This window comes from Amblyomma mixtum, chromosome 6, assembly GCF_055824585.1.
Source record: "Amblyomma mixtum isolate Tamu chromosome 6, ASM5582458v1, whole genome shotgun sequence".
NCBI lineage: Eukaryota > Metazoa > Arthropoda > Arachnida > Ixodida > Ixodidae > Amblyomma > Amblyomma mixtum.
Genome location: NC_143017.1, coordinates 66,382,761 through 66,407,143, shown reverse-complemented (window position 1 = coordinate 66,407,143; position 24,383 = coordinate 66,382,761). Strand labels below are relative to the sequence as shown.

The following is a 24,383-nucleotide window of genomic DNA, read 5'->3' as shown; positions in this document are numbered from 1 at the left end:
TGAGGTGAAAACATTGTACGAGTACAGCACGCATGCGTTTCTGCAGAGCGTTAATCTAGGCGCATCGCGGATTAGACCGCAAATTTTATCTCTTATTTGTATATTCAGTGGAAATCTGCATCTCCCAAAGGCGTTACGCAGTGCCGGAGGACAAAGTACGTGGACAATACGAAGAAAAAGTCAACAATATGCCATCACATCCTGTAATCTAGTCGAGGATGGTCCAATCAGAAAATGCGCTCTTAAAGCTCTCCGTCCCTGAGGTATGTCTGGTTTGGTTTGGTTTGGTTTATTGGGGTTTAACGTCCCGAAGCAACTGAGGCTATGAGAGACGCCGTAGTGAAGGGCTCCGGAAATTTGGGTCACCTGGGGTTCTTTAACGTGCACTGACATCGCACAGTACACGGGCCTCTGATGCCCTATCTTTGCTTAATTTAAGATAAGATTCTTCATACAACTCCAATGCTGAGTTCTGGGGTCCCTTCTTCATTAAAAAAAAATGCAATATAAAACCATGAAATAACAATAAAACATTTCTGATTCTGATCCAAATAGCATCCAAAATACTAATAGACGCAAGGAAGGACTTTATTTGATCATATTAAAGATTTGCTTGGGGTCACGTGGGTGGAATGGCGGTCCTAAGAGAGGGTGGAGGGGACAGCCCCCCACCCCCCCCCCACCCCCCTCCCACTACCCCGCTACCCCTAAAACCACTCTCTGAGACCGCCACTGCGTAGGTGGCGCTCCTATATCCAGCGCTGCCATACCAACCTGTTTGACGAGCGCTAGCTGAGATGTGAGAAAAACTGTTCATATTTTCTCTCACTGGACGGCAGACGGTGAATTAAGATGACAAACAAATGTGGTGGCGCTGCACGACACCTATACGAAAGTATCTAGTAAATGCCATCAGCAGCCGCTTTCTGACCTCGCTTGAATGTTGTCGTGCTTGGCGGGGTGTTCACTACACCACGCACTCTTCACCGTGCCTGCAGCTGAAGAATGGTATTGTGTGCGTATCGGGGAGCAAACATCGCCGCGGGATGCCCAAGAGTACGGGGCAGCTGTCCGTACAGAACGAAAGGGTTCGGTCCTCCCGGCGTGGATGACGAATGACGGCCGCGCGTGCGTACGGTGATCTCGAGTGAGATGTAGTAAGCCACTCTCCCCCAGAGACAGGCACCTGCCTTACCACGTGACCGCGCGCGCCTTGAGGATAGGACTTCTTCGTCCATTTCTTATACCTTTCCGAGCGGTTCTCTCTTCTGTATTTCGCTTCAAGTACTTATTTCGTTCCCCAACCACGTACAAAAACTTTCAATGCGCAGTGGGGTGAGAACGCACGTAGGGGTGACTTCAAAACGATCGCACGTTTCCTAGTTAGATAAAGATAAAAAAAAATTAGAACCAAAAGAACTTCAGGCAGTAATAAACACATTATTCAGCAAAAAAAAGAAAATGAGGGCGGGGTTAGGGATCGACCCTTCGTCATGGCATTTTCGGTGGCTCAATGGTTATGGAGCTCGGCCCGTTAAAGAACGCTAATGCTTTTAGTGGGGCTAGTCGGTAGTCGGTATCACACATATTGACTAGCGAAATTCACACACACAGGAGAAGAGAAGGCGACAGAACACACAACGCTAGCGTGTGTTCTGTCGCCTTCTCTTGTCTTGTGTGTGTGAATTTCGCTAGTCAATATGTGTGTTAAAGGTTGGTTGGTTGGTTTATGGGGTTTAACGTCCCAAAGCGACTAAGGCTATGAGACGCCGTAGTGGAGGGCTCCGGAAATTTCGACCTCCTGGGGTTCTTTAAGGTGCACTGACATCGCACAGCACACGGGCCTCTAGAATTTCTCCTCCAAAGAAATTCAACCGCCGCGGCCAGGATCGAACCCGCGTCTTTCGGGTCAGCAGCCGAGCACCATAACCACTGAGCCACCGCGGCGGCACTGTGTTAAAGAATGGCATGTTAAAGAACCCGAGGTGGTCGAAATTTCAGGAGCCCTTCACTACGGCGTCCCTCACAGCCTGAGTCGCATTGGGCCGTTAAACCTCCATAGACCGACAAAACACCTTTGCTCTTTGTTACAACAATTATTGCGCAACTAACGATGTCTCTCTTCTTTGATTTGTTCGCCATCTTCACATTTGAATGCACGCATCTTGTTGCAGCGCCTATCACACTCAGAAAGCAATCTTGCACTCGTAGAAATCTGACTCCGTTTTTTCTTCATTAGCAATACGAAGGCAGTATATGGCTCATCAGAAACGAAACTCGAGAAAAGATGGCGTCCCAAAACCCACGCGACGAGGCAACGAAAAATAAAATTTATTCCAAAACTGCAAGGAATCGAACCCAAGACTTTCAGATTGCGAAGCGTGTACGCAACCCATGGGCAAAAAAACCGCGTTGGTTCTGGTCGAACCAAGGTGAAACTAGTATATGCGTTGTTTTACGAGTGTATGCTGTGTAGGTGTGCCTATTAGTAAGGAATGAAAAAAATTTTAACATTAGAAAATAAAAAAGAAATAAAAATGAATGCCATGAATACCCCCTATAATCTGATACAAGATGACAACAGTTATGAGGTGAGATGGAAAGCTCTGCTCAAGAGGAATCTGAACTCATCTTTTTGCCGCGGGAACTCGATCCACACGTTCTGAGCATTCTTAGAAACTTCGATTTATTGCCCTGTGTGGCTGATTTTTCTAATAAAATCGAATTAACATCCGGCTCCCGCCTTTTTTTTTTAATTCTCCCTCGTACGGTGGGCGGAGTCGACCAACGCGTGGAGTGCCTTGCAGCCAGCTCCGTGGAGGCTTTGCTTTCGCTTTATTTTGTTTTTTAGGTTTCCGTGAATAAATAGTTTCATTCGCAGATAATATAGCCGCAAAATAAGCCCGCAAAAATAAATATACGCGCGGGCTATTTGCTTCTACGGACTACTACGTATTACTCCGCCGATGGCAGAGCGGAAAGCCGCCGCGGGACTGGCTGAAAGGCACTCCACGCGTTGGTCGACTCCGCCCACCGTACGAGGGAGAATTAAAAAGAAAAAGGCGGGAGCCGGACGTTAATTCGACTTAATTAGGAAAATCAGCCACACAGGGCAATAAATCGAAGTTTCTAAGAATGCTCGGAACGTGCAGATTGAGTTCCAGCGGCAAAAAGACGAGTTCAGATTCCTCTTCAGTGCACCTTTAAGTGCCCTCCGTAATTTATTCAAATGCACGCAGAGTGTTATGAGATATTTGAGCGGAGCTAATTAATGCATTTCGTGTGGCGTTTATAAAAACTGCAATGCACGGCATTAGCGGAACCATCCGCGGTTGCTCAATGGTTAGGGCGCTCGGCTACTGAGCCGGAGTTCCCGGGTTCGAATCCGGCCGCGGCGGCCGCTTTTCGATGGAGGCGAAACGCAAAAATGCGCCCTTGTGCTGTGCGATGTCAGTGCACGTTAAAGATCCCCAGGTGGTTGAAATTATTCCGGAGGCCTCCACTACGGCACCTCTTTCTTCCTTTCTTTCTTCGCTTAAGGCGGGTTTGAGGCGTCCACCGAGATGAGAGACAATTACTGCTCAATTTCCTTTCCTCAAAAACCAACCAATTAGCGGATATCGCTTAGGGGTAAATAAGGTTTGGTTTATGGTTTATGGGGTTTAACGTCCCAAAGCGACTCAGGCTATGAGAGACGCCGTAGTGGAGGGCTCCGGAAATTTCGACCACCTGGGGTTCTTTAACGTGCACTGACATCGCACAGTACACAGGCCTCGAATTTCTCCTCCAAAGAAATTCAGCCGCCGCGGCCGGGATCGAACCCGCGTCTTTCGGGCCAGCAGCCGAGCACCATAGCCACTGAGCCACCGCGGCGGCAGGGGTAAATAAGGAAGGAAACGGGCGACATTAACGCTCATTGCTCGTACGAATCGATTATGCCACACTGTTTCACGTTGCCAGCCAAACAAGGAGTTCTACAGTGATGAACAACGAAGAGGAGGTTCAGCCTCACAAACCTCACCGTCGAACAGGAAGCGGAACCTTTTATTTCAGGCTATACATCGTCTCGCGGCATATGGGACAGGCTTCAACGCGCTATACAGTTAAGCCAGCGATAACTCTTGTGGTGCCCAGGACACAGCACATGTTTCTCTGTACAAAAGAGATAGAGAATAGAGGGGAAAGCAGCGCTTCTGCGTCTAGCGCACATATTACCTGGCGAGTATGTTTCACTCCAGCAAATAGCACAAAAAGGATCCGCCTAACGACGCTTCAGAACACGGTCGGGACGCACGTGTCAAGCGGAAGCCACAGGGGCACCTTTGCAACTTTCCCAGATTCACTTCACTAGGTTCGAGCTGTTCTTGTACTATAAAGCGTGCACGCGTTCGTGTGCGTCCCACAATGCCGAGGTTCTAAGCACCGTACTGAGAAGCCAGCGGCGCATTCGCGGACGTCCCCGGAAAACAGCGAGCTCGCAGGGTGGCACGCGCAGGGACGCGACATCACCGCACACGCATGCAGACACACACGAAGACACGACCTCCGCGAGCTTTTTAAGATGGCCGATTGAAACGCGTCCGCGCAGTCAATGGTGGCTCCGGCGTCTGGTGGCGCCTGTTCCCCAATGGTGATGGATGAGGAGCCAGCCCGCCCACCCACGCGCTACGCTGCTGCCCGCTCCGCAACCACCGCGCTTCCCGAACGGCTGCTGCGTGGGGAGGCCTGGGGAAAGAGGGAATCGCTTCCGAGAATCTGCGCCGCCGCCGCTTGGCGCCGAGCGCGCCGGGCAGAGCTTCCGACCGCGAAGGGTGCTGCTTCGAGGCGCCAGGCCAGCTAAGTAGGGAGTCGTCGTGTGTGCCTTGTGTGCTGTTGTCATCAGTGGCCTATATTTTTGTAGGATCAACTGTTAATAGCTCATTCCGCTGGATATCGGCCAGTAAATCAGTGAATGAAGAAACTGTACCTTGACCGCACTAAGCGCGCTCAGGTTAGTGTGTCTCAGATTAACGTGTTTCAGTTTCAGGCAGAAGAATGCAATGAGTCATTGAACATTGAGATCCAAACAACCCAGGCGACGTACACCGTTTGGACAACAGTATTCAGGCCATAGGGTTTGATATCGAGTCATGCAATGAGGCGCTTAGGGTACTTCTGAAGCTAGAAATTTCCGGGGAGTTGGGCGGTCTGGTCCTTACCTCTACAAAGCTCACGGGTGCCGTAATTTCACTATTACACGGCTCGACACCAAGTCCTGTGGCCTGGCCACTTTTGAACAAGGCTGTACACAAGCCAATCTTGCCGAAGTCCTCGTATAATACTGACACAGTCAAAAAGTAATCTTGGGCCTCGCGTATACTGGTGCACTAGACGACCACCGATCGTCTCCCCGCACAAACTGAGACGCACGCCTACACGCCTTGTGCAGAGGCACGACGCCCACCATGTTGTGCGCCCACTGTGTAGGCGTGTGCGAGGCCTACGAGGCAGTGCCCAGCTGGGCAGCTCGCCGCAGGGTCGCGAGCAAGCGCGGCGCCATTGTTGCCAGCCTCGCCTCCTGCGGCGTCCAGGAGGGGTGCACGAGAGGCCGGCGCACTGGGAAGCACACGTAGTACGGAGCACTTGTTGCCTTTTTTTTGTTTGTGCGCTGCTTTTTCTCTTTTTCAGCAGCCTAAAAAAATACAGAAAGTATTCCTCGGGCATTTTTCTCTTTTCTGCTTTCGGAGCAGTCGGTTTCACCAGCAGAGTCATATACATCTTTTTATTTCCGTGGTCGTGGGGAAGATGTTAGGCTCGTGATGAGGACATCACAGTCAAGGCGCCCGCGGCGGTGCCTATTGCGGTCCGCGCAGTGATCTGCTATATAGGCGCATGGTTTTCCCTTTCGTGCGATAGGTCTCACGCCGGCCAGGTTCTCTTTCTAGATTTTTCCGCTCTTGTTACCGCCTCTTGAGATGAGCCCGCTTTATGGCTGTTCGCTTTTTATCTCGCGCGCGAAAAAAATATGCCAGTTGCACAGCCTCACCACAAAGATGAATTTGTTGCAGGGAGCATTCAGTCTTTCCTTGTCATAACAAATCTCTATTATACCTGTCTTCGCTTGCTTTCTGAGCGCTACTACTTGGAGGTACCAGATCACAAATAACTATGAATGTATGATTAAGGCGCAATTTGTTACACCACCGTTCAAAATTGTGCCAGCCAGAAAGAATGATTGTGAGAAACTAGGTTATCTATGGCGGTGAGAGGGCTTACGTAAGAAAAGTTCGTTCGTTGCACTGGATCCTGCTCTCAGCTCTGTCAATAACGCATTGGAAATCTGTAAAATATTTTTCATTATCACGCAAAGCACTGTCCTAGTACTGTAGCGGTGGCGATGCCCATACTCACGGCGATAAGCCACACAGCATATGCATCCGCATGCTAGATAAATCTCTGTGCACATCGCGTACCTATATACGGCTGCGCCGAAATATCGCTCATTATGAACGTCTATTCTATAGCAGCTGTAAAGCTGAACCAGTTTCCCCAGTGTTATCTCATACCTACTTGAATAAAAAAAAAATTGTTTTCGCATACCGATGTCGCAATAGCAAGCCGACGAAAAGAAAGTACGTCATGCCGCAACCAGCAGTGTACAGACATTTCTATCGGGCGAGGCAGTTGCAAAAACGCGTCCTCTCTGGTCTGTTTCAAGCCGGGTTCGGTTGCCGCTTCCACTGCGCTGACGTCACATGCGCACAACAGCCCAGTGAACAATATGGCGACGCCTAGCCCTTACAAAAAAAGTTTTAGACAGTCCATAGAGTTTCTATAGACTTCTGTCTATGAAGTCTATAGATTGTCTATAAACAAATCCTAGAGAGCAGTCTATAGGCAATACAAATGCCATAGATAGTCTATAGACAATCTATAGGTTTATAGCCATACACTTTTAGTAGATTTTTCTCTATAGACAATCTATAGACTATGAATAGACAAAAATCAATATCTATAGGAAGTCAATAGAGTCAATAAGAAGTCTATAAACTGTCTATAGACCATTTTTATAAGGGAGGAAGCCTTTATTTGTAAACGTCTACACCCGGCTCCACGAACACGCAGCTCTCATCTACACTTTTCTCTGCCACGCTTTTCCATTTGCGGGGAAATAATGATTATGACCTGCCTGAGCTTTTAGCTCGCAAACTAAATTGCGGGAGGAAGTGCAAGCTGTTGTTTTCGCGGTCGCAAGTGCGCAGCAGTACCTCTGGGTCGACGACGCTGCACCGCGCATGGAGAACAGCGCACGCACAACAGCTGCGCCGCAGCTATGCACGATGTGCACGAGGTCTGGGTGAGATTCGGGGGGTATATGAACACGCGCTTGGAAAAACTAGGAAAGGAAATATGCAGCACAAACAGACATGCGAGGGAAAAAAAGAACACCAGAAGCACCTTGATGACACGGCCATAATGGGACATAATGACGAAGTAGGGCAGTGTGGAAGTGGGGCATATTTTGTAATTGGCTTCGCAGAGTTTCAGCAAGTCGTCATAATAGCGTAAGCTCGCGCTGTTGGGGACACAGAGAGGCCGTCACTGCAGCAGCTTTGTTTGCTGTGCTGTGAGCATTATAAAGTACGCCATAAGTCGTGAAGTGATAACCATGCCATACAAAAAAAAAAGGAAAAGGTATAGAGAAGAATCAACAGGAGACGCTGAGATGCGGAGCATGTATGCTGGCAGGACTGATCAGGGACACATATATATAGCTAGCAATGCAAACAAAAGTTTTACACAAGGTGTCAGAATCAACTTATTACAGCTCAGTCGAAAAATGGACAGCAGCTATGTCTCGGCTGACGTAGTTCCCCACCTATACTCCAGTTTGTCTATTTTCAAACTGCTGCATTTCTCCCTATTTCCTGAAAGCAAAAAAAAAAATTACATAGAAAAGAAACCCTTATTGCAACACCTGTGACTAAGCGACACGTGGTTGCTCCGCTCTGCGATTTGTAAGTTACAAAATATAGTCTCTCGAGTAGACGATGTAATATACTTTTTGCCAAACTTACCATATACGCGATACGCAGAATACCGGACCTGCGCGAGTCAAGTATGTGGACATTTGGTTGTATTAAAGAATAGCAACAATGATGAGTACACTCTTCCGAAAGAACATGTGACAGTACAGGAAGATGTTCGATTTTTAACAATGCACAAGTGAACGTGCGGCTCTGGCAAGACCTTAAAGGTCACGCATGCAGATTGCATGGTTATGACCAACGCAGGGATAGACCGTTTTGCTTGTTCTCAGGGCATGTATTTAAATATGACTATAGGGCAAGCAAAGCACGCTGCCCAGCTCCTCGCCCATATCTGTCAATGTTATTCGCGCGAATTTCTATGCAAATCACACGCCTTCACGGCTGATGCTTTTTAGATATTCATTTCGAAGCTTAGAATGAGTCTCCAAGCTAGGCTATAGGTAAAAGATTGACTTTAATATGAAAATCGTCTGCAGAAAGAACGTCTCTTCAAATAACTAAAAAACTTTTCGCGCTTCGTGGAACGCGATGGGAACTGGGACATTAACTTTTTTGCGTTCACAATTCAAAATCAAGTAAAACGAGGCGAAAATAGTAGAACAGACTAGCAACCTGCCACCGCCTTCCGCATACATATGGCACGGATTGATCGTGAGAATCATCACAAATATGAGTCCAAATCGTCTCATTTTCATCCTGAGCTAACAGTACACATCACCAGTAATTATGAAGCGATGAACTTGCGTTCACAGATATAGACACCATATAACGACATAGAGACGGAAGATTAGATTTTGGCAGGTGTATAAATTATACTTCAAACTTCTCAAATTTGCTCCAGACAGTTCACATGTTTGCAAGTATGGACAATATAAATTACACATCTGCTCCTCTTGGGCTGAACCCCTTGTTTGAACCACTAAGAGGCATGCACGCGTAAGGACCTAAGTACCTGCAAGAAAAATCAATACCTAAGAGGGGACTTCCAGGTAAGGATCCACAAAGCAGGTATTCATAAGGCCACGTATAATATATACGCACCCTTGCTAGTGCACATCAGAGGGAGCGTGCAAGGAAGAGGTTGTAGCTGGTAGACTGTTCCGCATGCCTCGACAAAGTGGAACTCAGCACGCTACCGAGCTGTTTGCCGGAGTGCAGTAAAAAAGAAGAAGAAAAAAGAAAGAAAAAACAGGAGAGAACACAGCCTGGGTGCAGAGATAACGATCTGCGCGCATACGGAGATGCCTCGCGGCAACGAGGCTGTATGCTTTGCCGAAACATATACGCTTTGCGCGCGTCACCGGCCTGTTGTTTCAAAAAACAAAACAAAAAAGAGCAATGCAAAAGTGGGACAAGCAGGAACAAAACGAAGAAAGAAGAAACCGCCCGGAAACCTGGTGCGAGCAATGCATACAGCCAGTGCCCGAGCGACAGCCGCCACTTTAATGCTATTCTTTTGCTTTTCAACGGTTTGAAAGTGTACGCAGCCCCTTCACTTATTTCATCACTCTTCAGATGTGTTGCGCAGTGTTTTATGTATCCACCCTCCGTCCCTCAGCAACGCGTAGTGTACACAGAGATGATATCTTTCGCGGCTCTAGATTTATGATGGGTCGCACATGCGGAGTTGCTGACAGCGGCGGATATTCTGATCTGGGTCTTCGTGGAAAAAAGGATCGCATGTGTCCTCGCACAAGGCATGATTAAGGAGAATGAGGCGAGCGTAAATTTAGGCCTTTCAGAAACATGTACGTGTACTCTTCAGCGAGTGTATAAAGCGAATGGTGAAAGATGCGTATCGCATCACAGCGACCCGTAGCTAGAGTCCTTTTCAGGGCCTGTCACACGGATGCTAGACACTCGTTCCTAGCTTTTAATGTTGTTTTGTTGTTTATCGTGCTACCGACACGTGCAAGGTAATGAATGCCGACCGACGAACATCCGGCCGTTGAGAGTGCTTTCGGTTTCCACGAATTTCGAATGACCGAAGCGAATGGGGAGATGTCACAGTGAACCTGAGCCAACCAGGCAGTAAAAAGCTGGGATTAACGGCTTAAAGAGCAAAGTCTTCATCCTCTGCAGGCGTTTATATGTGATAAACATAGCAAATTGAAATTTTCATGCCACTAAAACGAGGCAATAAAACGAGTCAGCCACCGCTAGCTTATTGCGACTAGCACTACAGCACAAGTGCACTTCGTTGCCATGGGTGGATGAAAAAGGGTTAGCGCCGTGGCTTTAAATATTTTTCTCTCGCTTCAAGTATGTATTATGGACGAGACTTAGGAGTCGGGTCTGTATTGCTATAGATTCCGCCCCTCTCTTTAATGAAAAATTCCATCTCAACTTTCTAAAAAAAAAAAAAAGTATTTTCGAGATTCAAGATATATTGGCGATGCTATAAGACGTTTCGCTCATGCTCTCAGTTTTATTTACAGGCGGCACTTTAACGCCGCAAAATCTGAAAAGCGCCCTCAAATATTTGTCAGTTAATGCATGCACTATTGCGCTTTGCGCACTTTACTGCGGCGCGGACAGACGCTCTCATCATAATGCATTTAGTATATGCTCTCTTCCGTGCCACTGTAATGTTCGCGGATATTTTCTGCCTTTTATTTTCCGTTTTTGTGTGCATGCGATAGGCGATAACACAGCCCCGATTTCAACCAGTTCCGACACTGATTTACTGTAGAAGCGACTGCGGTCGCATCAAGAATGCGATGATTGGTAAGGATCAAACCGAGGTGGCCGTATTTCTATGGAGGGGAAATAGATGTTTTTGTACAAGTTTTTGTTATGCGACTGCAGCGCACATGCGAGAATCCCAGATGGTGTAAATTTATCAGGAGCCCTCCACTATGGCATCCCTCATATAGCCAATGTGTGGCTTCGGGACTTGAAAGCAACGCAATTTACAATTACTAGGGATTAAGCAAGACAAAGCAATAATGATGTGTCTCTTTTCTGCTTAACAGAAACACTGAATAATTTCCCCCACGTTCTTGGTAAACATTCGGGTTGTGTTTCTGAAGGTAGCTCAAAAACCTCTGAAGCATTAATTGGGACCACTGGCTGCCTCAATCGGTGGTTGGAGATAATTATTTTTTTTTTTTTGCTGTAAAGAGGCTCAGGCGGAGCAAGTGCCCATAAAATTATTATAACACCACTATCCCTTAGAAATGCCGCCGCCTCTTTCACTACTCGTGTAGGGAGAGTCGGGAGGTTTGGGACAATTGGAGGAATGGGACATTGGGTGTATCTCTCTAGCACCTAGTTCAAAAACGTTCTCTTATTACTCACGAGATGGCGCTGGCATATCGCTATGTAATGGCGGACGTTTTTGGCGGGTGCAATTTGCTGTGGGAAGAAATCATTTGATTCAGGCGTAAAAAGTAAGTATCTGCTATCTCAATTACAGCTTTCTAATGTATACAAAGCACTCGGAGGTCACTAATACCAATTTTTCTCCGGGAAGGCGCATCAGCGTCGTACCTCGTTCAATAACAAGTTTGGGTCTAAGAAGAAAAGTTTTGCCATTGAAGTGTTCTTTCTTTGAGCGATGTAGCTTGGGAGGAATGGGACAGTCAAGATGGGGGTGGAATGGGACAGTGTCCCATTCCACCCGCAAAAGGAATAGTGCTGCGACAAGCGACTCTGCTGCAAGGCTGAGCAGCATTAGCCTCGAAAGCAGTTATTTTTTTTTTCACATTTTGAACGTTTAAATATTCGGTGCCATGAAAATGGCATGAGATAAAAGAGAGGCTGGCTAGATAAAAATTCATGTTAGGACATTCTAAATGTGGAACTAAAGATGCATTACAAAATGATCATATTGCTTCATTTACGAACTCTGATTACTACTGTACACTTCTGTGAGCAGCCCGGGAGAAGGGCATAAATAGTAGGCTACACCTACATTGCGATTTAATGCCTGGAAAGAATTAAGCGAAGCTTACTTAGGGCTTTGTGAGGGTGCTTGTTTACATTTGCATGCTATTGCTCCATTTAAATTTTCAGGAAGATGCCAAGGGTATACAAGAGAAAGCATCCTGACAGGTCTCGAACATCGAACAGTTTGATGCTGGATGCTGTGAGACTGGTGTGTGAAGAAAAAAAAATATAAGGACCGTAGCAGAAGCTTTTAAACACTCAAAATCATCCCTTGGCCGAGCAGTAAAGAAGTACAAGAGTTACAGTGCGAGAGGCATTATCTTGTTCAACTGCAACTTGGTATGCGGTATGGTGTTCACGGCAGAAGATGAAGTATTCTTGAAAGAATATTTGCTGAAGACAAGCAAGATGCACTATGGGCTCACAAGAATGCAGGTTCGTTCATTGGCCTACCAGTTTGCAACAGCATTGTGCCCATCGTCATGGGAAGTGAACAAGTTAGCTGGAAGAGACTGGTTTCTGGGCTTTATGGACCGTGATCCCGAGTTATCGCTTCGATCGCCTGAAGCGATCAGTCTCGGCCGCGCAACGAGCTTCAACAAGCACAACGTCGATGCCTTCCTTTCCAATCTGAAAGGCGTCTACAACCGACAAAAGCTAACTCCAGACCGCATCTACAACTGGGACGAAACAGGCTTCAAAACAGCCCACAATCCGCCAAAGATTGTCGCAGCACGTGGAGAGAAGCAGATTGGCCAGGTCACATCAGCAGAACGCGGCGAATTGGGGACCGCCTTGTGCACTGTCAATGCCATAGGAAGCGCTCTACCGCCGGTATTCATTTTTCCACGGGTGAAATTTAAAGATTTTTTCTTGAAGGGCGCCGCAGGCGGAAGTCGAATTGGCAAGCAGGTCGAGATGGATGTCCAACGAACTGTTTTGATTGGTATTACAGCATATTGTGAGACATACAAAGTGCTCGAAGGAAGAACCAATTCTTTTAGGTCTTGACAATCATGAAAGCCATATAAGCATCAGCACCATCAACAAGGCCAAAGAAAGTGGCGTTATTCTGCTGTCATTTCCTCCACTCTGTAACCACCGCTTGCAGCCACTAGATGTATCCGTATATGGACTGTTAAGGAAGCCTACGGCGCCAGTAGCTAATCCCCCCCCCCCCCCCCCCCCCTACCGTGTTCTTCTGAAGTCGGGAAGGGTTGACAATGATGACAGCGCGTCGCACACTTCGGACGCAGTCCAAAGCCGCGGGAAACGGGGACCAAGGGGCCGACGACCGTTTCCCATTGAGAAGAGATTAGCTCTCAAGGGGTGGGTGTCAATAAGGTCGGCGCCTTCTGAAACCACCCGACTGTTTCGCTAAGCGGTGGAGTTCGGCTTTGGTGGCGTCTCGAAAAGTGCGAAAGTTCCAGGAAAAGTGCGCGGTGCGCCGAGTCGGGCTCTGGCGAGCACTGGGCCCCGCCCACTTGTATGTACAGTGCCACTGCAGCAATATTGGTAGAAATTGGGCGAGAGCAGATTTAATAAAGCTCCGCACAATTATCGAAGGTATTAAAACTAGCTGTAAACAAAGAGAGGAGGAGCGCGCAGTCTCAGTCTCGGCCGCTTTTAAAAAGTCTTTTCTTTTAACCGCCTTTTTCTCCTGTTGCCGTTATTTTTGGTATCGTCTTCAATAACTAAATTTTGCCTATCAAGAAGTTTGGAGTTGCTGCCCCAACCGGCAACGCGTCGCCGGACGAAGTACGACCATAGACGAACCGGCCATTCCGACGACGATCCGGAGGAGAAACTTAATTGGTGCCGTGACCAGGATGACCAGTGTTTCAAGTTAACTTGGACCATTCAAATCTTGCTACAGTGCTGCTTGCAATGACTGGCTTATAAATAACCCATGGAAGGCCACCTCCATCTACAACGTTGCTGAACTAGAGGGATCTGCCTACGTATTCACAAAAGGACATAATCTCGGGGTTCCACAAAACGGGTACTTGGCCTTTCAATAGCGAGCCCTTCACTGTGGACGACTACATGATGTCGTCAGTCAGTGACCGGCCCTGAAGCTTCCCCAAGCGGAGAGGTCTCACCACAGGCAGCCACCGCCATACGTGAAACGGAGACAGACACTAACGCCACTCCAAACATCCTCACAGATGACCTCATGCCCACAGTCAATGAAGCTGCATCGACGTCGACTGCTTCTTTAGGCCCTACCCGAAGGCTGCACCGCGTAATACAGGGCGAAATGGAAGGAAGAAAGGTAGCACTGAAGTGCTTACAGATACCCCAGAGAAACGTGCGAACGAACAAGCAACTGCAGAAAGGTTTGCACGGTAAAGTCTGAAAATAAGAGCGCCGAAGACAGCTAGGACTGCTGCCACTAACCGTCTAAAAATTAAACGGCGTCTTCAAAAGGACCATAGCTCCTCGAATGAAGAAGAAACTGTTGCTGTTGCCTTTCAGGATTCCGACAGTGACATTACAAGTGTCGATGATGAGAGGCACGACATTTCTGAGGTTGAATGGCCGAATGAAGGTTTTAAAGTTACAAAAGGTGATTTTGTCCTTGTCAGGTTTTGTAAAAAAAAAATATGTCGTCTATAACACGGGTAGAGTTGAGAGCGTTAATGGACGTTAATATCCGGTTCCTTCGAAAGAAAGGCGACAGCTCCCAGTTTTACTTCCCTCTTCAGGAAGATACAGCTACTATACCAATGTAACAGTAGTTTGCTTTGGTCTAGTTGGTAACAGTTCTTCGAAAACATAGCGCAAAAAGGACACGGACGACACAGAAGCGCCTGTCCTGTCCACTTCTGTGTCGTCCGTGTCCTTTTTGCGCTATGTTTTCGAAGAACTATACCAATGGCCGACATTGTTACGAAGCTGCCAGTGCTGAATACTATTGGGAGAAAAAAGCGCTTGCAGTCCTGCTTCAAGTATGATGTGGAACTATCAGCTTATAATGTCCGCTAAGGAAGTTGTCACCTCAACATTACGCAGGTCCCATTCCTCCCAAGTGATGTCCCACTCCACCCTTATAGGGAGGGGTGGAATGGGACAGATTTTGGCTGTTGTAAACTGTTTTTTTACACCTGCCCCAGAAGCGGTAGCAAACATTGCTTCTCAGAATTTGTGCAGCATGTTTTGATTTATATTGTAAGCCATCAACCAACTGTTTGTGTTCAGAATAAAAAAAACTAAAAATATATTTACGAAAAGTGTCCCATTCCTCCCGACTCTTCTTACACCTGTTTTTCAAGTGAGACTTTCCTATTTCGTCTATTGTCTTGATTCGAATACAGGCGGCGTATATCATTTGTGACCAGTTGGGCATACCTCTGTCATATACAAATGAAGTTCAAGTACCGTACATTTGCGCCTAACGTATTATCAGCAATTGAATGTGGGATGCTTGCTAGTGCGCAGTTCAGTCTGGAGTATACTTTGGTGCTTGTTTCCAGGTTCAGCCTGCACCTAATCACACAATCCACAACGGACACGACCCATATCGAACAAAAAACAGTCAAAATACACAACCGTTTGACTTCACACAGTATGATGACATCACCAGTGTAATCCTATGCAAAGGATAACTGCGAAGATTTAAGTTGGATGCAACCAGCCCGCGCCGCGGTGGCTCAGTGGTTACGGCACTCGGCTGCTGACCCGAAAGACGCGGGTTCGATCCCGGCCGCGGCGGTTGAATTTCTTGAAGGCGAAATTCTAGAGGCCCGTGTGCTGTGCGATGTCAGTGCACGTTAAAGAACCCCAGGTGGTCGAAACTTCCGGAGCCCTTCACTACGGCGTCTCTCATAACCTCAGTCGCTTTGGGACGTTAAACCCCAATAAACCAAATCGGGTGCAACCAGCTTTTGGAGCTGCAACACCCGATTCAAAGCATTGCAGCTCGGAAACGGCATAATCACGCAACTACTAGCGCAACGCACGCAACGAATGAATTGAAGCTGAAAAACAGCACTCTGAACCTCCTTAGTGAACTACTTCACCGAATCGTTAAACAATGTCGTCATGTGTACAGTCAGGCCGGAATAAAATGCGAACAGCGCATATGAACAAAGCAAAGTTTTTTACCCGCGTGCTTTTAGCTCTAGCGTGCAACTGGCGTGATTTATGTTCTTAGGTAAAGGATCTACCAAAGTCCGTGTTCGTAAACAGATTGCACAGGAATATCTAGCTGCAAAGTAGAACAGTACGGCATACGCGTGTTCGCGTTTCATTCCGGCCTGACTGTGCACCAATAAGCATTTTATGATTACAGTGTTTCTCTCAGCATCAATACAACATCAGTGTTCTACAAGAGGAAATGCTCCGCATTGTACGTAATGTCCAACGACTTGGAAAGTGAAATTACTCAAATATTTATCAATGCTAATCAGTTTCCCCCTCCGCTTCGTCCTCCTTCCTGCTGTCTGTTATATCAGGTAGACGGACGCAGAAATATGCACAGAGACCAAAATACTTCCTGTCGCATCCGGTTTACTGCATAGAAATTGGCAACAAAACAATACAGCCATTCCCCTGTCTCCCACATTGGTTGCATCGCTCATGAATGTATACGCATTTCGCTTTAAACGATGAGTTCACATGCTGTAGGTCATACACGTGGGTTCAAACACCGCCTGGGGTTAACACTCACCTCTTATACCCGTAAACAGGAAGGCCCCCCCCCCCCCCTCACGCAGAGACCTCGCAGTCAGAGACGATATACGGCATATATACAGAGTGGGACTGCACTATAGCATTTGCGTCCTTTATGTATATGCGTTACCTGCAAAAACATTTTAAACTGCACCTATTCATACTTCGAGCTACCCGAAACCAGCTAGAATCCATACAGGGCCCTGGGTGTCATTTGAAGCTTAGCTGATTAACAGTGAATAGGTTACCGCGTTTTAATGGCAATACAGGTGACTTTCGTTGGAATTACGTTTCGTTCGGTGGAATTACGGATATCATTTATGCACTAGCAGAGTAGCAGAGCAAACAACTACACAGCTTGATTAGCACGCTTAAGTGATAATAACTTTTCGCATTTTGCTTATTTACTTTAATTCGTTGTTCTTAATAAAATCCAATGCATGTTCTCTAAGCCTAGCACTAATTTGCTGTTTCAATTTTTTTTTTTTTTCATGTCCCCAGTTTAGACCACAAATAGTTCCTTTCTGGTGCTAACCTACCGCCTCCCCCATACCCGGCCATCGGGTGCCCCCCCCCCCCCCCCCTGGAAAAAGTTCTGCGGACGCCCTTGCTCTGCATCCATATATTTTTATCATTCCAAAACTACCACTATCACTACAACTGCCACTGCACTAACTACTCCTGCCCGGTGTAATGTTTTTGCTTCATTGCCTGTGACCACCCATTACTACGTATATCAGGTCTCCCAGAAGCCGATGGCATGCGAGACCACGGTGACGTCATGAGGTTTTGGTACCACTTGTCCTGGCCGGCGCCGCCGGGCCTCGTTGCTAACGAGCCACATAATTTTATCCGCATTAAAACATCAAAGCCGGCTCTCCGCCTAGGAAGCGACAGCGTGGAACCAGCCCTGACATCGAGTGGACACGGCGGCAGCTTTTTACCCAATCGAGCAGCGTAAAATCCCCGTTCCTTTTCGCCGAAGGTCACTGACGGCGGACTACCAAACCGAGACCAATGGGCGCAACAGTGGCAGACCGCATCCCGGCAGTAATGCCCCTCACTAATCGGCCCATCGTAGGACAAGAGCAACGGAGGAGGCCCGAACATCGTGGCTGGGCCAGCAAAGGCACCGTCCAGACAGGGAGACGAGGCAACCGTCTTCCTTTTGACAGAGGCCGCCGTGGTACGTGGAACGAGCTGACCCGACTCACGGCCGCACTGCCGTGGCGGCGGCTTCTGATCTGAGCCGTGACGAAGGTGCGGCCACTTAGCTGGCTGAGTGGACAGTGGATGACGAGGTGAAATACCTTTCTTTGGTGCACTCTTTGCCACGAGTAAAGAGTCCAAGCCGTGTAATAAGGCTCTCATCCGTATCCGTGATGTCCCAATAATCGGAAGAGTGAGAAGAAGGGCTGGAAGAGCTGGCGATGCATACCGCGCCACACAACGCGGCCCACAAAGAAACTCATTGGGCTCTAAACTTTTGACAAAGACATCACTTGTCGAATAAGAACTCCTAAAAACATGTGTCCGGCCTGCAAAACCATATTCTTATATCTGTAGCCAGGTTCCCTTCGCCGCAGTTTCTTCAACTAAAAGAACAAGTCGAAGTTATAGCATGAATAATGGCCCAACGTGCTCATTGCGCATATCCCCCTTTTCCTTCCTTTACCCTTTTTTATTATTTTGCCCCCATTCAGGAGATTAGTCAGCAACCAAACGAAGCATATTTTGGTTTGAAGGACGCTGAGGGTAATTCCATCGAATTTTTGTTCTTAATAGAACTTTATGCTTATATTTTTTGAGCCTTTTGGGGATAATTCTGCAGCGAAAGACGCTTTCACTGATGAAATTTTGGAGTGACATTTGAACACGACTTCTTCCTGCAACTTCGATTCAAACAGGTGGCTTCGGTAATGTCATAGAGCGCGTTTTGCGACTCCGTGGTTCCCTTCTGGAAGCGGCGAGCGGTGTGATACGTCAAGCGACACAAATGCAAGATAAAAATGTACTTTACGCCATCGTTTGTGAAAACAAAATATGTGACAATAGTTGTGTTCCATTTTTTGGTCTTTTCTAGCTCATAAAGTCTTAAAGGTATAGCTTCAGCGATGCTCCACGCAGTAACCGAAAATCCCTATCTCAGATCCTTTTACCCTGCAGCATCTTGAAAACTCTGCCAATTTGAAAAGGAAAGAGACAATGTGGGTTCTTGAAATTACTTCAAACACCATAACAATTCCTTATACTTCGAATTTTACTTTTCAAATTCTCTGAACAAGAGAAAATTCTTCAAATGAAACATCATTGTATAACTTCTTTGCAGGGCGGATTTCTGGACCACTCTTGGAAGGGCTGTCTGGAAATGGACGGTCCGATTTGAATAATGTACTTCTTGGACTTCTTGTACCGAAAAAAAAATGAAGTTAAGCATGGTTTTTCTGAGTGAAGTTTACCGCTTGGGGAGAAAGGAAGGGGAGGGGGGGGGGGGGGGGGGGCGACCACCCTGCCTATACAAAAATCTACCCCTGCCTCTTTGTCATTAGAATGTCGCCATATGGCCCTTCTGTAATACGTTTTCCTCATGCTCTTTGTCTTCACCGTTAGTTATACCGAACAGCACCAGTGTGTTCTTCCCTAGAAAAGAACACACTGCCCCGAAAGCAGCCCCGAAAGTGGGGGCATGTAACCACGCACTATTCAATAGATTCCATTCTCACCCCACTTTATATGTGCGCCTGTAATGTAACGTAGCTGTTCAGTAACGCTGTGTATATAAAACACTCAGCGGCACATAATCTTTGCACCGTGAGCACAACAGCAGTGTTTATACGCAACAACGCTACCACAAACTTGTGCTGTGCTAAATCTTCCTCTCACCTCGGCAAAGAAACACAGCTGGTATGAATTTATACAACGAACATACCATACTAAGTAGCTTCTTGAATTAATAAAGTTAGCGTATATATAAGCACAGATTCGAACTAAAGACTCTCAACGCGGTTCGATTCCTATTAATATAAGCGCCTTTTTTATTTTATTTTTCTTGTAATTGCTCCGAGTTGTTCACTGAAACTTTTCTTTTTATATGCTATAGCTGTGGACGTCTATAAATACTTAATTGTTTCAGAGCTAAATACATGACGCAAACGTTTAAATTATGCCGCGGTATCTTTTAAATTCGCGCGTGCTTCCGCATATGTCATAACGAAAAGAATAAATATAGGATCAAGAGGGCGAAGTTGTTCTTCGCGCAAGTGCTGCGACAGTCTCCTATATATATGGACCTGTTTACCATCAACAAACGTGCATAGTTCCCTACTTGGGCAGGCTGGAAACAGCGTAGCCAGCCTGAATATCTTACCACAGATGCCTTTTGTTCTTTAGCATAGCGCCAGTATTCGCAAGAACTGCACGACAAAATAATTTATTGAGCGGACAGCTGACGTGCCAAGCATTTTGCAAACGTATGCACACTTGCCGATGTAAACCAGCCTGAAACATGTGCGTGGGAAAGAGAGCAGTGGGGGAGTGGGATGCGAGGAGTCAGTTCGAGCATCGCGCTTTACCTTTTTGGTTTGGTTTGGTTTATGAGTGTTTTACGTCTCAAAGCGACTCAGGCTATGAGGGACGCCGCAGTGAAGGGCTCCGCAATAATTTCGACCACCTGGGTTTCTTTAATGTGCACTGACATCGCACAGCACACGGGCCTCTAGAATTTCGCCTTCATCGAAATTCGTCCGCCGCGGCCGGGGTCGAACCCGCGTCTTTCGGGTCAGCAGCCGAGCGCCGTAACCACTGAGCCACCGCGCGGCGGGGTGCTTTACCTTTTGCCCCACTTCCTTTTTTTTACAACCGCACCTGTGGGAGGGGCTAGCTAGCTGTGGTAAGCGGTGGTAGTAGCGGTGATGACGTTTTAAGACGCAGGCGGGGTTAGCCTTACACTCCGTGAGTCGGCAAATGCTCCCAATGCTTCACAGTCAAGTATCGCACACAGCTCCTCGTGGCAATGATTACGGATTGCACATTGTTCAGAGCGCCCACTACCGAACCCGCAAGCTTGTTATTCTTCAGACAGTCGATGCACAATAAATATACCTTGTATCGAAAATTTCGTCTAGGTTTTCAACTTGCACGCAATTCACTTCGGGTAGTACAGTCAACCCGAGAGTTTCTTGGTTACGACGACACAATTTGATCTGAATAACAAACCTGAAGGAGAAATCCCTGTAAATGCTTTTCCATGCGGTTTGCTTAGCCAAAGCTCATAATGTCACTGTGAATACGTTTATAAATGCAAATAAAAGTTTTAGGTTCTAAGCGGACCACTCTTTTGTTACTTGCGCTCAAAATCGCAGTTGCCGTTCAATGTGCGCTCAACAGAAACGCTCGCGTTTCCTGCGGACCGCATAGCGTCGCTAAACGCAAGGTGAAATCTCCGAATATGTCTTGTGCACAAGGGCATGTATAGAGGAGTCGCATTCGTATGTGACAGGAAATTTCTAATTACCGCAAGTTTTCGAATGCTTCAATTTTGCAAAACCCGAATGAATCTCCTGTATGCGCGCAAGCAGCAGAACCGGGTTTCCTGCCTGCTGCCAAAAGGGAATTTCCCCCAAGTGGCCAACCCTGGAGAAAATGTCAATACACAGTCCATTGATTGCTTGTACACTGACTAAATAAATTTTGGTAACAGATAAGAGGAACCTGTGGGCTCGGTATGGATGAAGTCTGGAAACCTCTGGAAACAGGCGGGATTTCTAAGGGGACGGGGAGGTAATAGGGGGGGGTGGGTGAGCGATATATTTTTGATAAAAAACCCACATTGGCCGCTATTTTTTTTCTCGACCAGAAAGTCAGAAATACGTTGTGCAAATACTGCAGCCTCCCCACCCCCGGGCCCTTCCCTCCAATTCACCAAATGCATATAGATTGCTTATAAAAAAAGGGGGGGGGGGGGGGGGGGTTATGGAAGGGAAATGGCGCAGTAACTGTCTTACTTCTCAGCATGCACCGCAACCGCGCCGTGAAGGAAGGGAGGGAGTCAGTGAGAGAAGGAAGAGAGTACGAGGACGAGAAAAAGATCGACACGCAATTCACCCTTTCGTATAACACTCGATTTGGTGTATTGTGCTTTAGGCGGAAAGGGGCTTAAGGAGTGAAAGAATTGAAGGCGAAAAGAAGTGAACGTTGTCTTATGAAGAACCCATGCACTGTGCGCCAAAACCCAGTGAAAAAACCCACAGCGCGCATTTTTATAGGTGACTACTAAAGTCAGCATTAGGGGTTATATAGCACTCTGCACCAATAAGAACGAATACAGCATCCGAAAATATTGACCTCCGTGATGGGAATAGTCTAATTCGCGCAGCGCTGTGTACAAAGGCCGTCTTGCCCAACTTCGTTATTTTTTTTTTCGTCCGCATGCACCTTGCTCAATACCGAGCCAGCATGTTGCAAGCCAGCTTCCCATATAGTGCAGTTGTTGCTGCCCGGAACACAGTGAAGGATTGGATGCATATGGCATAGCAGGTATTGCTGCTCCATCCGCCCTAGAGAAGCGCGACAGGTCTGGATGTTCTTGTTCATCCAAGGCTTCGACGCAAGCGAAGGTAGCAGTTTCCCGTCAGAAGCTCGTGTACCTCAGGTCAAATCTCTTTGCTTGGGGATCGCTAAATGTTCATATTCCGAAGCTCTGGGATGCCTTGCGTGATACTTGCAGCACCAGCCAACCGTCTCATGAACCACTCCACCTTTACGCAAAACCGCACACCAGCCAACCACCATTCACGCTGCATCAGCCACGACAAGGTCGTTCATGCACCACAAGCTTGTTCTACGGTTCAGCTCTGATCGTTCTTCGCGCGGACATATAAGGACTAATATCCATATCTTCCGGCCAGTCCTGTGCCGCATCTATAGCAAAAGAATTTCGAGTGGGTCCAATAATTCACATAATAAATCCCTTTCCTGGTCTACTGAGGATATGCAGTTGCATCAAATGTAAGCATGAAATATGGAAAATATTTGGCCGTATCTTCTACCTTTCTTTAGATGACATGAGATAAAAAATCACCAACCTGCGGGAACTATATATAATAAGCCTTCTTTGAATCCACATGCTCCAGCTTTTCTCGCGAACTTCGCCTTCTCGTCCTGATGGGACTGACATCACTCGAGCTCAGGGAAGGCACTCAATGGTCTATGGTGATACCCCGACGGCGGTGATACCCCGACCAAGAAACAGCCGAAGTTTGGAGGTTACCGAGAAAGAAGACTGCGCAATCAGATAAGACAACACTTCCGTATACGAAGCGCACAGTGTTCACAGCATGCGGATTTCCGTCGGTTCGAAAGAGACTTCTGAAGAGCGTTCAGCCATGCACTATACTGCGCCGCTCTTCGCGAATATGTGCTATAGAAAGCCGCTGGCGAAGGAAATAAATGTTTAGTCTAATAAGGACAGTAAGTGGTGGCCTAAAAGCTCTCTCACTTCTTTTTGCCACAATCGAAAATTCTCCGTTGGAAAAAACAGCGTGACCTTCACTACGACCAAGAAATGAATTCTGTGGAGGACCGCACAGCCGCAGTTTCACGAACAGCTCCGCAAGGACAGCTGGGCGATGCAGTGAGCGGAATCAACTTTTGATGCTAATTACCCAGCTTTATAATGTTAAGATAACTTCAAGTGCGCTGCGTCCCCAGTAGAAGCCATCATGCTGTTCAAATTCAACTTTCACTCTACTCTGATTCCATTCTTTCCGTCATACGCCACTGGCTTCAGCCCTGAATGATCGGCCGCTGGGCGTGATGAATGGAGTGGAGCCGAAAGGGAAAGAATCATTCCAATATTCCGGCCATACATACGTTTAAAGCACGTTACCTCTCGCAAAGAAGGAACTGCTCAACTCACCCTTCTTGGATTTCTCCTTAGGGTCTGTGTTGAGCAGTATGCACTTGTCGGTAGCCGTCTTGTAGGCACTGGACGTCGTGTCCGCGGCGCCCCTCAAGCCTCCTGCTTTCCCGTAGCCGGAGCCGTCACTTTTGCCGTAGCCATCACTCTTGGCATAGCCGTCAACGTAGCCGCCGGAGTGCAGAGCCGAGTCGTGCAGGAGCGCCTTGGCGCCGTAGCCCTTCATGGCTTCTTCGTGATGGTGCTCCAGCATCAGCCGGTACGACTGCATAACGTCCTCGACGCCCGCACGAGAACGGAGTCCAAGGTGAAGGGAACGGAACCAATGACCCGCGGTATCGAACTGCACCGGAGCACAGGCGCCCCCCCTCCGAGATCCGCTATGCTACGCCACGAGAGAGGGAGCCGTCGGGCGAGCTCCCCCCTGAAAAACCGTTCGCTGCCTGGCTGCTCGTGAGTGGCGCGACTGATCGCGGGCACCTCGGCGGCACACTCACTCGGCGGAGGCAACACGGGGGCTCATCAAAAAACATCAAAAGCCGCCAGGCCAGCGCGCTCAGCGAGCCCATGAACGAAAGGCGGTCCGTGCCGCCTCCCTCACGCGAGCCGTGCGGGAAAGCCGAGGGAGGCGAGCGCGGAGCTGCAACGCGAGCGGGCGCCGCCATTGGTCCGGCCCGCCCCGTCACGTCACCCGCGCGTCGGCCAATCACGACTCGCGCGCGGGCCAGCTCATGGAGGCCATCATTTTGGGCATAAGGAGGTTAAGGAGAGCCGCGGCCGCCTCCGGCAGCAGGAGCCGCAAGGGCGAGAGAAGATATAACAACGCCCGAAGCATCGAGGAAACAAAAGGCGGAAAGACACGCAGCGCCGAC

At 47.8% G+C, this 24,383-nt stretch overlaps 1 protein-coding gene and 1 pseudogene across 1 annotated transcript in view; one reads left to right on the top strand and one right to left on the bottom strand.

Moving 5' to 3' along the window:
* Nucleotides 1-23,983, bottom strand: part of eve (homeobox protein even-skipped) — a 34,997-nt gene extending 11,014 nt beyond the window's left edge. The window contains exon 1 of the mRNA XM_089550446.1: nt 23,512-23,983. Within this exon, the coding sequence (XP_089406572.1) occupies nt 23,512-23,782 (271 nt within the window). The 5' untranslated portion in view covers nt 23,783-23,983. The remainder of the gene's footprint in view (nt 1-23,511) is intronic.
* LOC149339278 (uncharacterized) lies at nt 12,052-17,799 on the top strand (annotated as a pseudogene).
* Nucleotides 23,984-24,383: the final 400 nt, after the last annotated feature.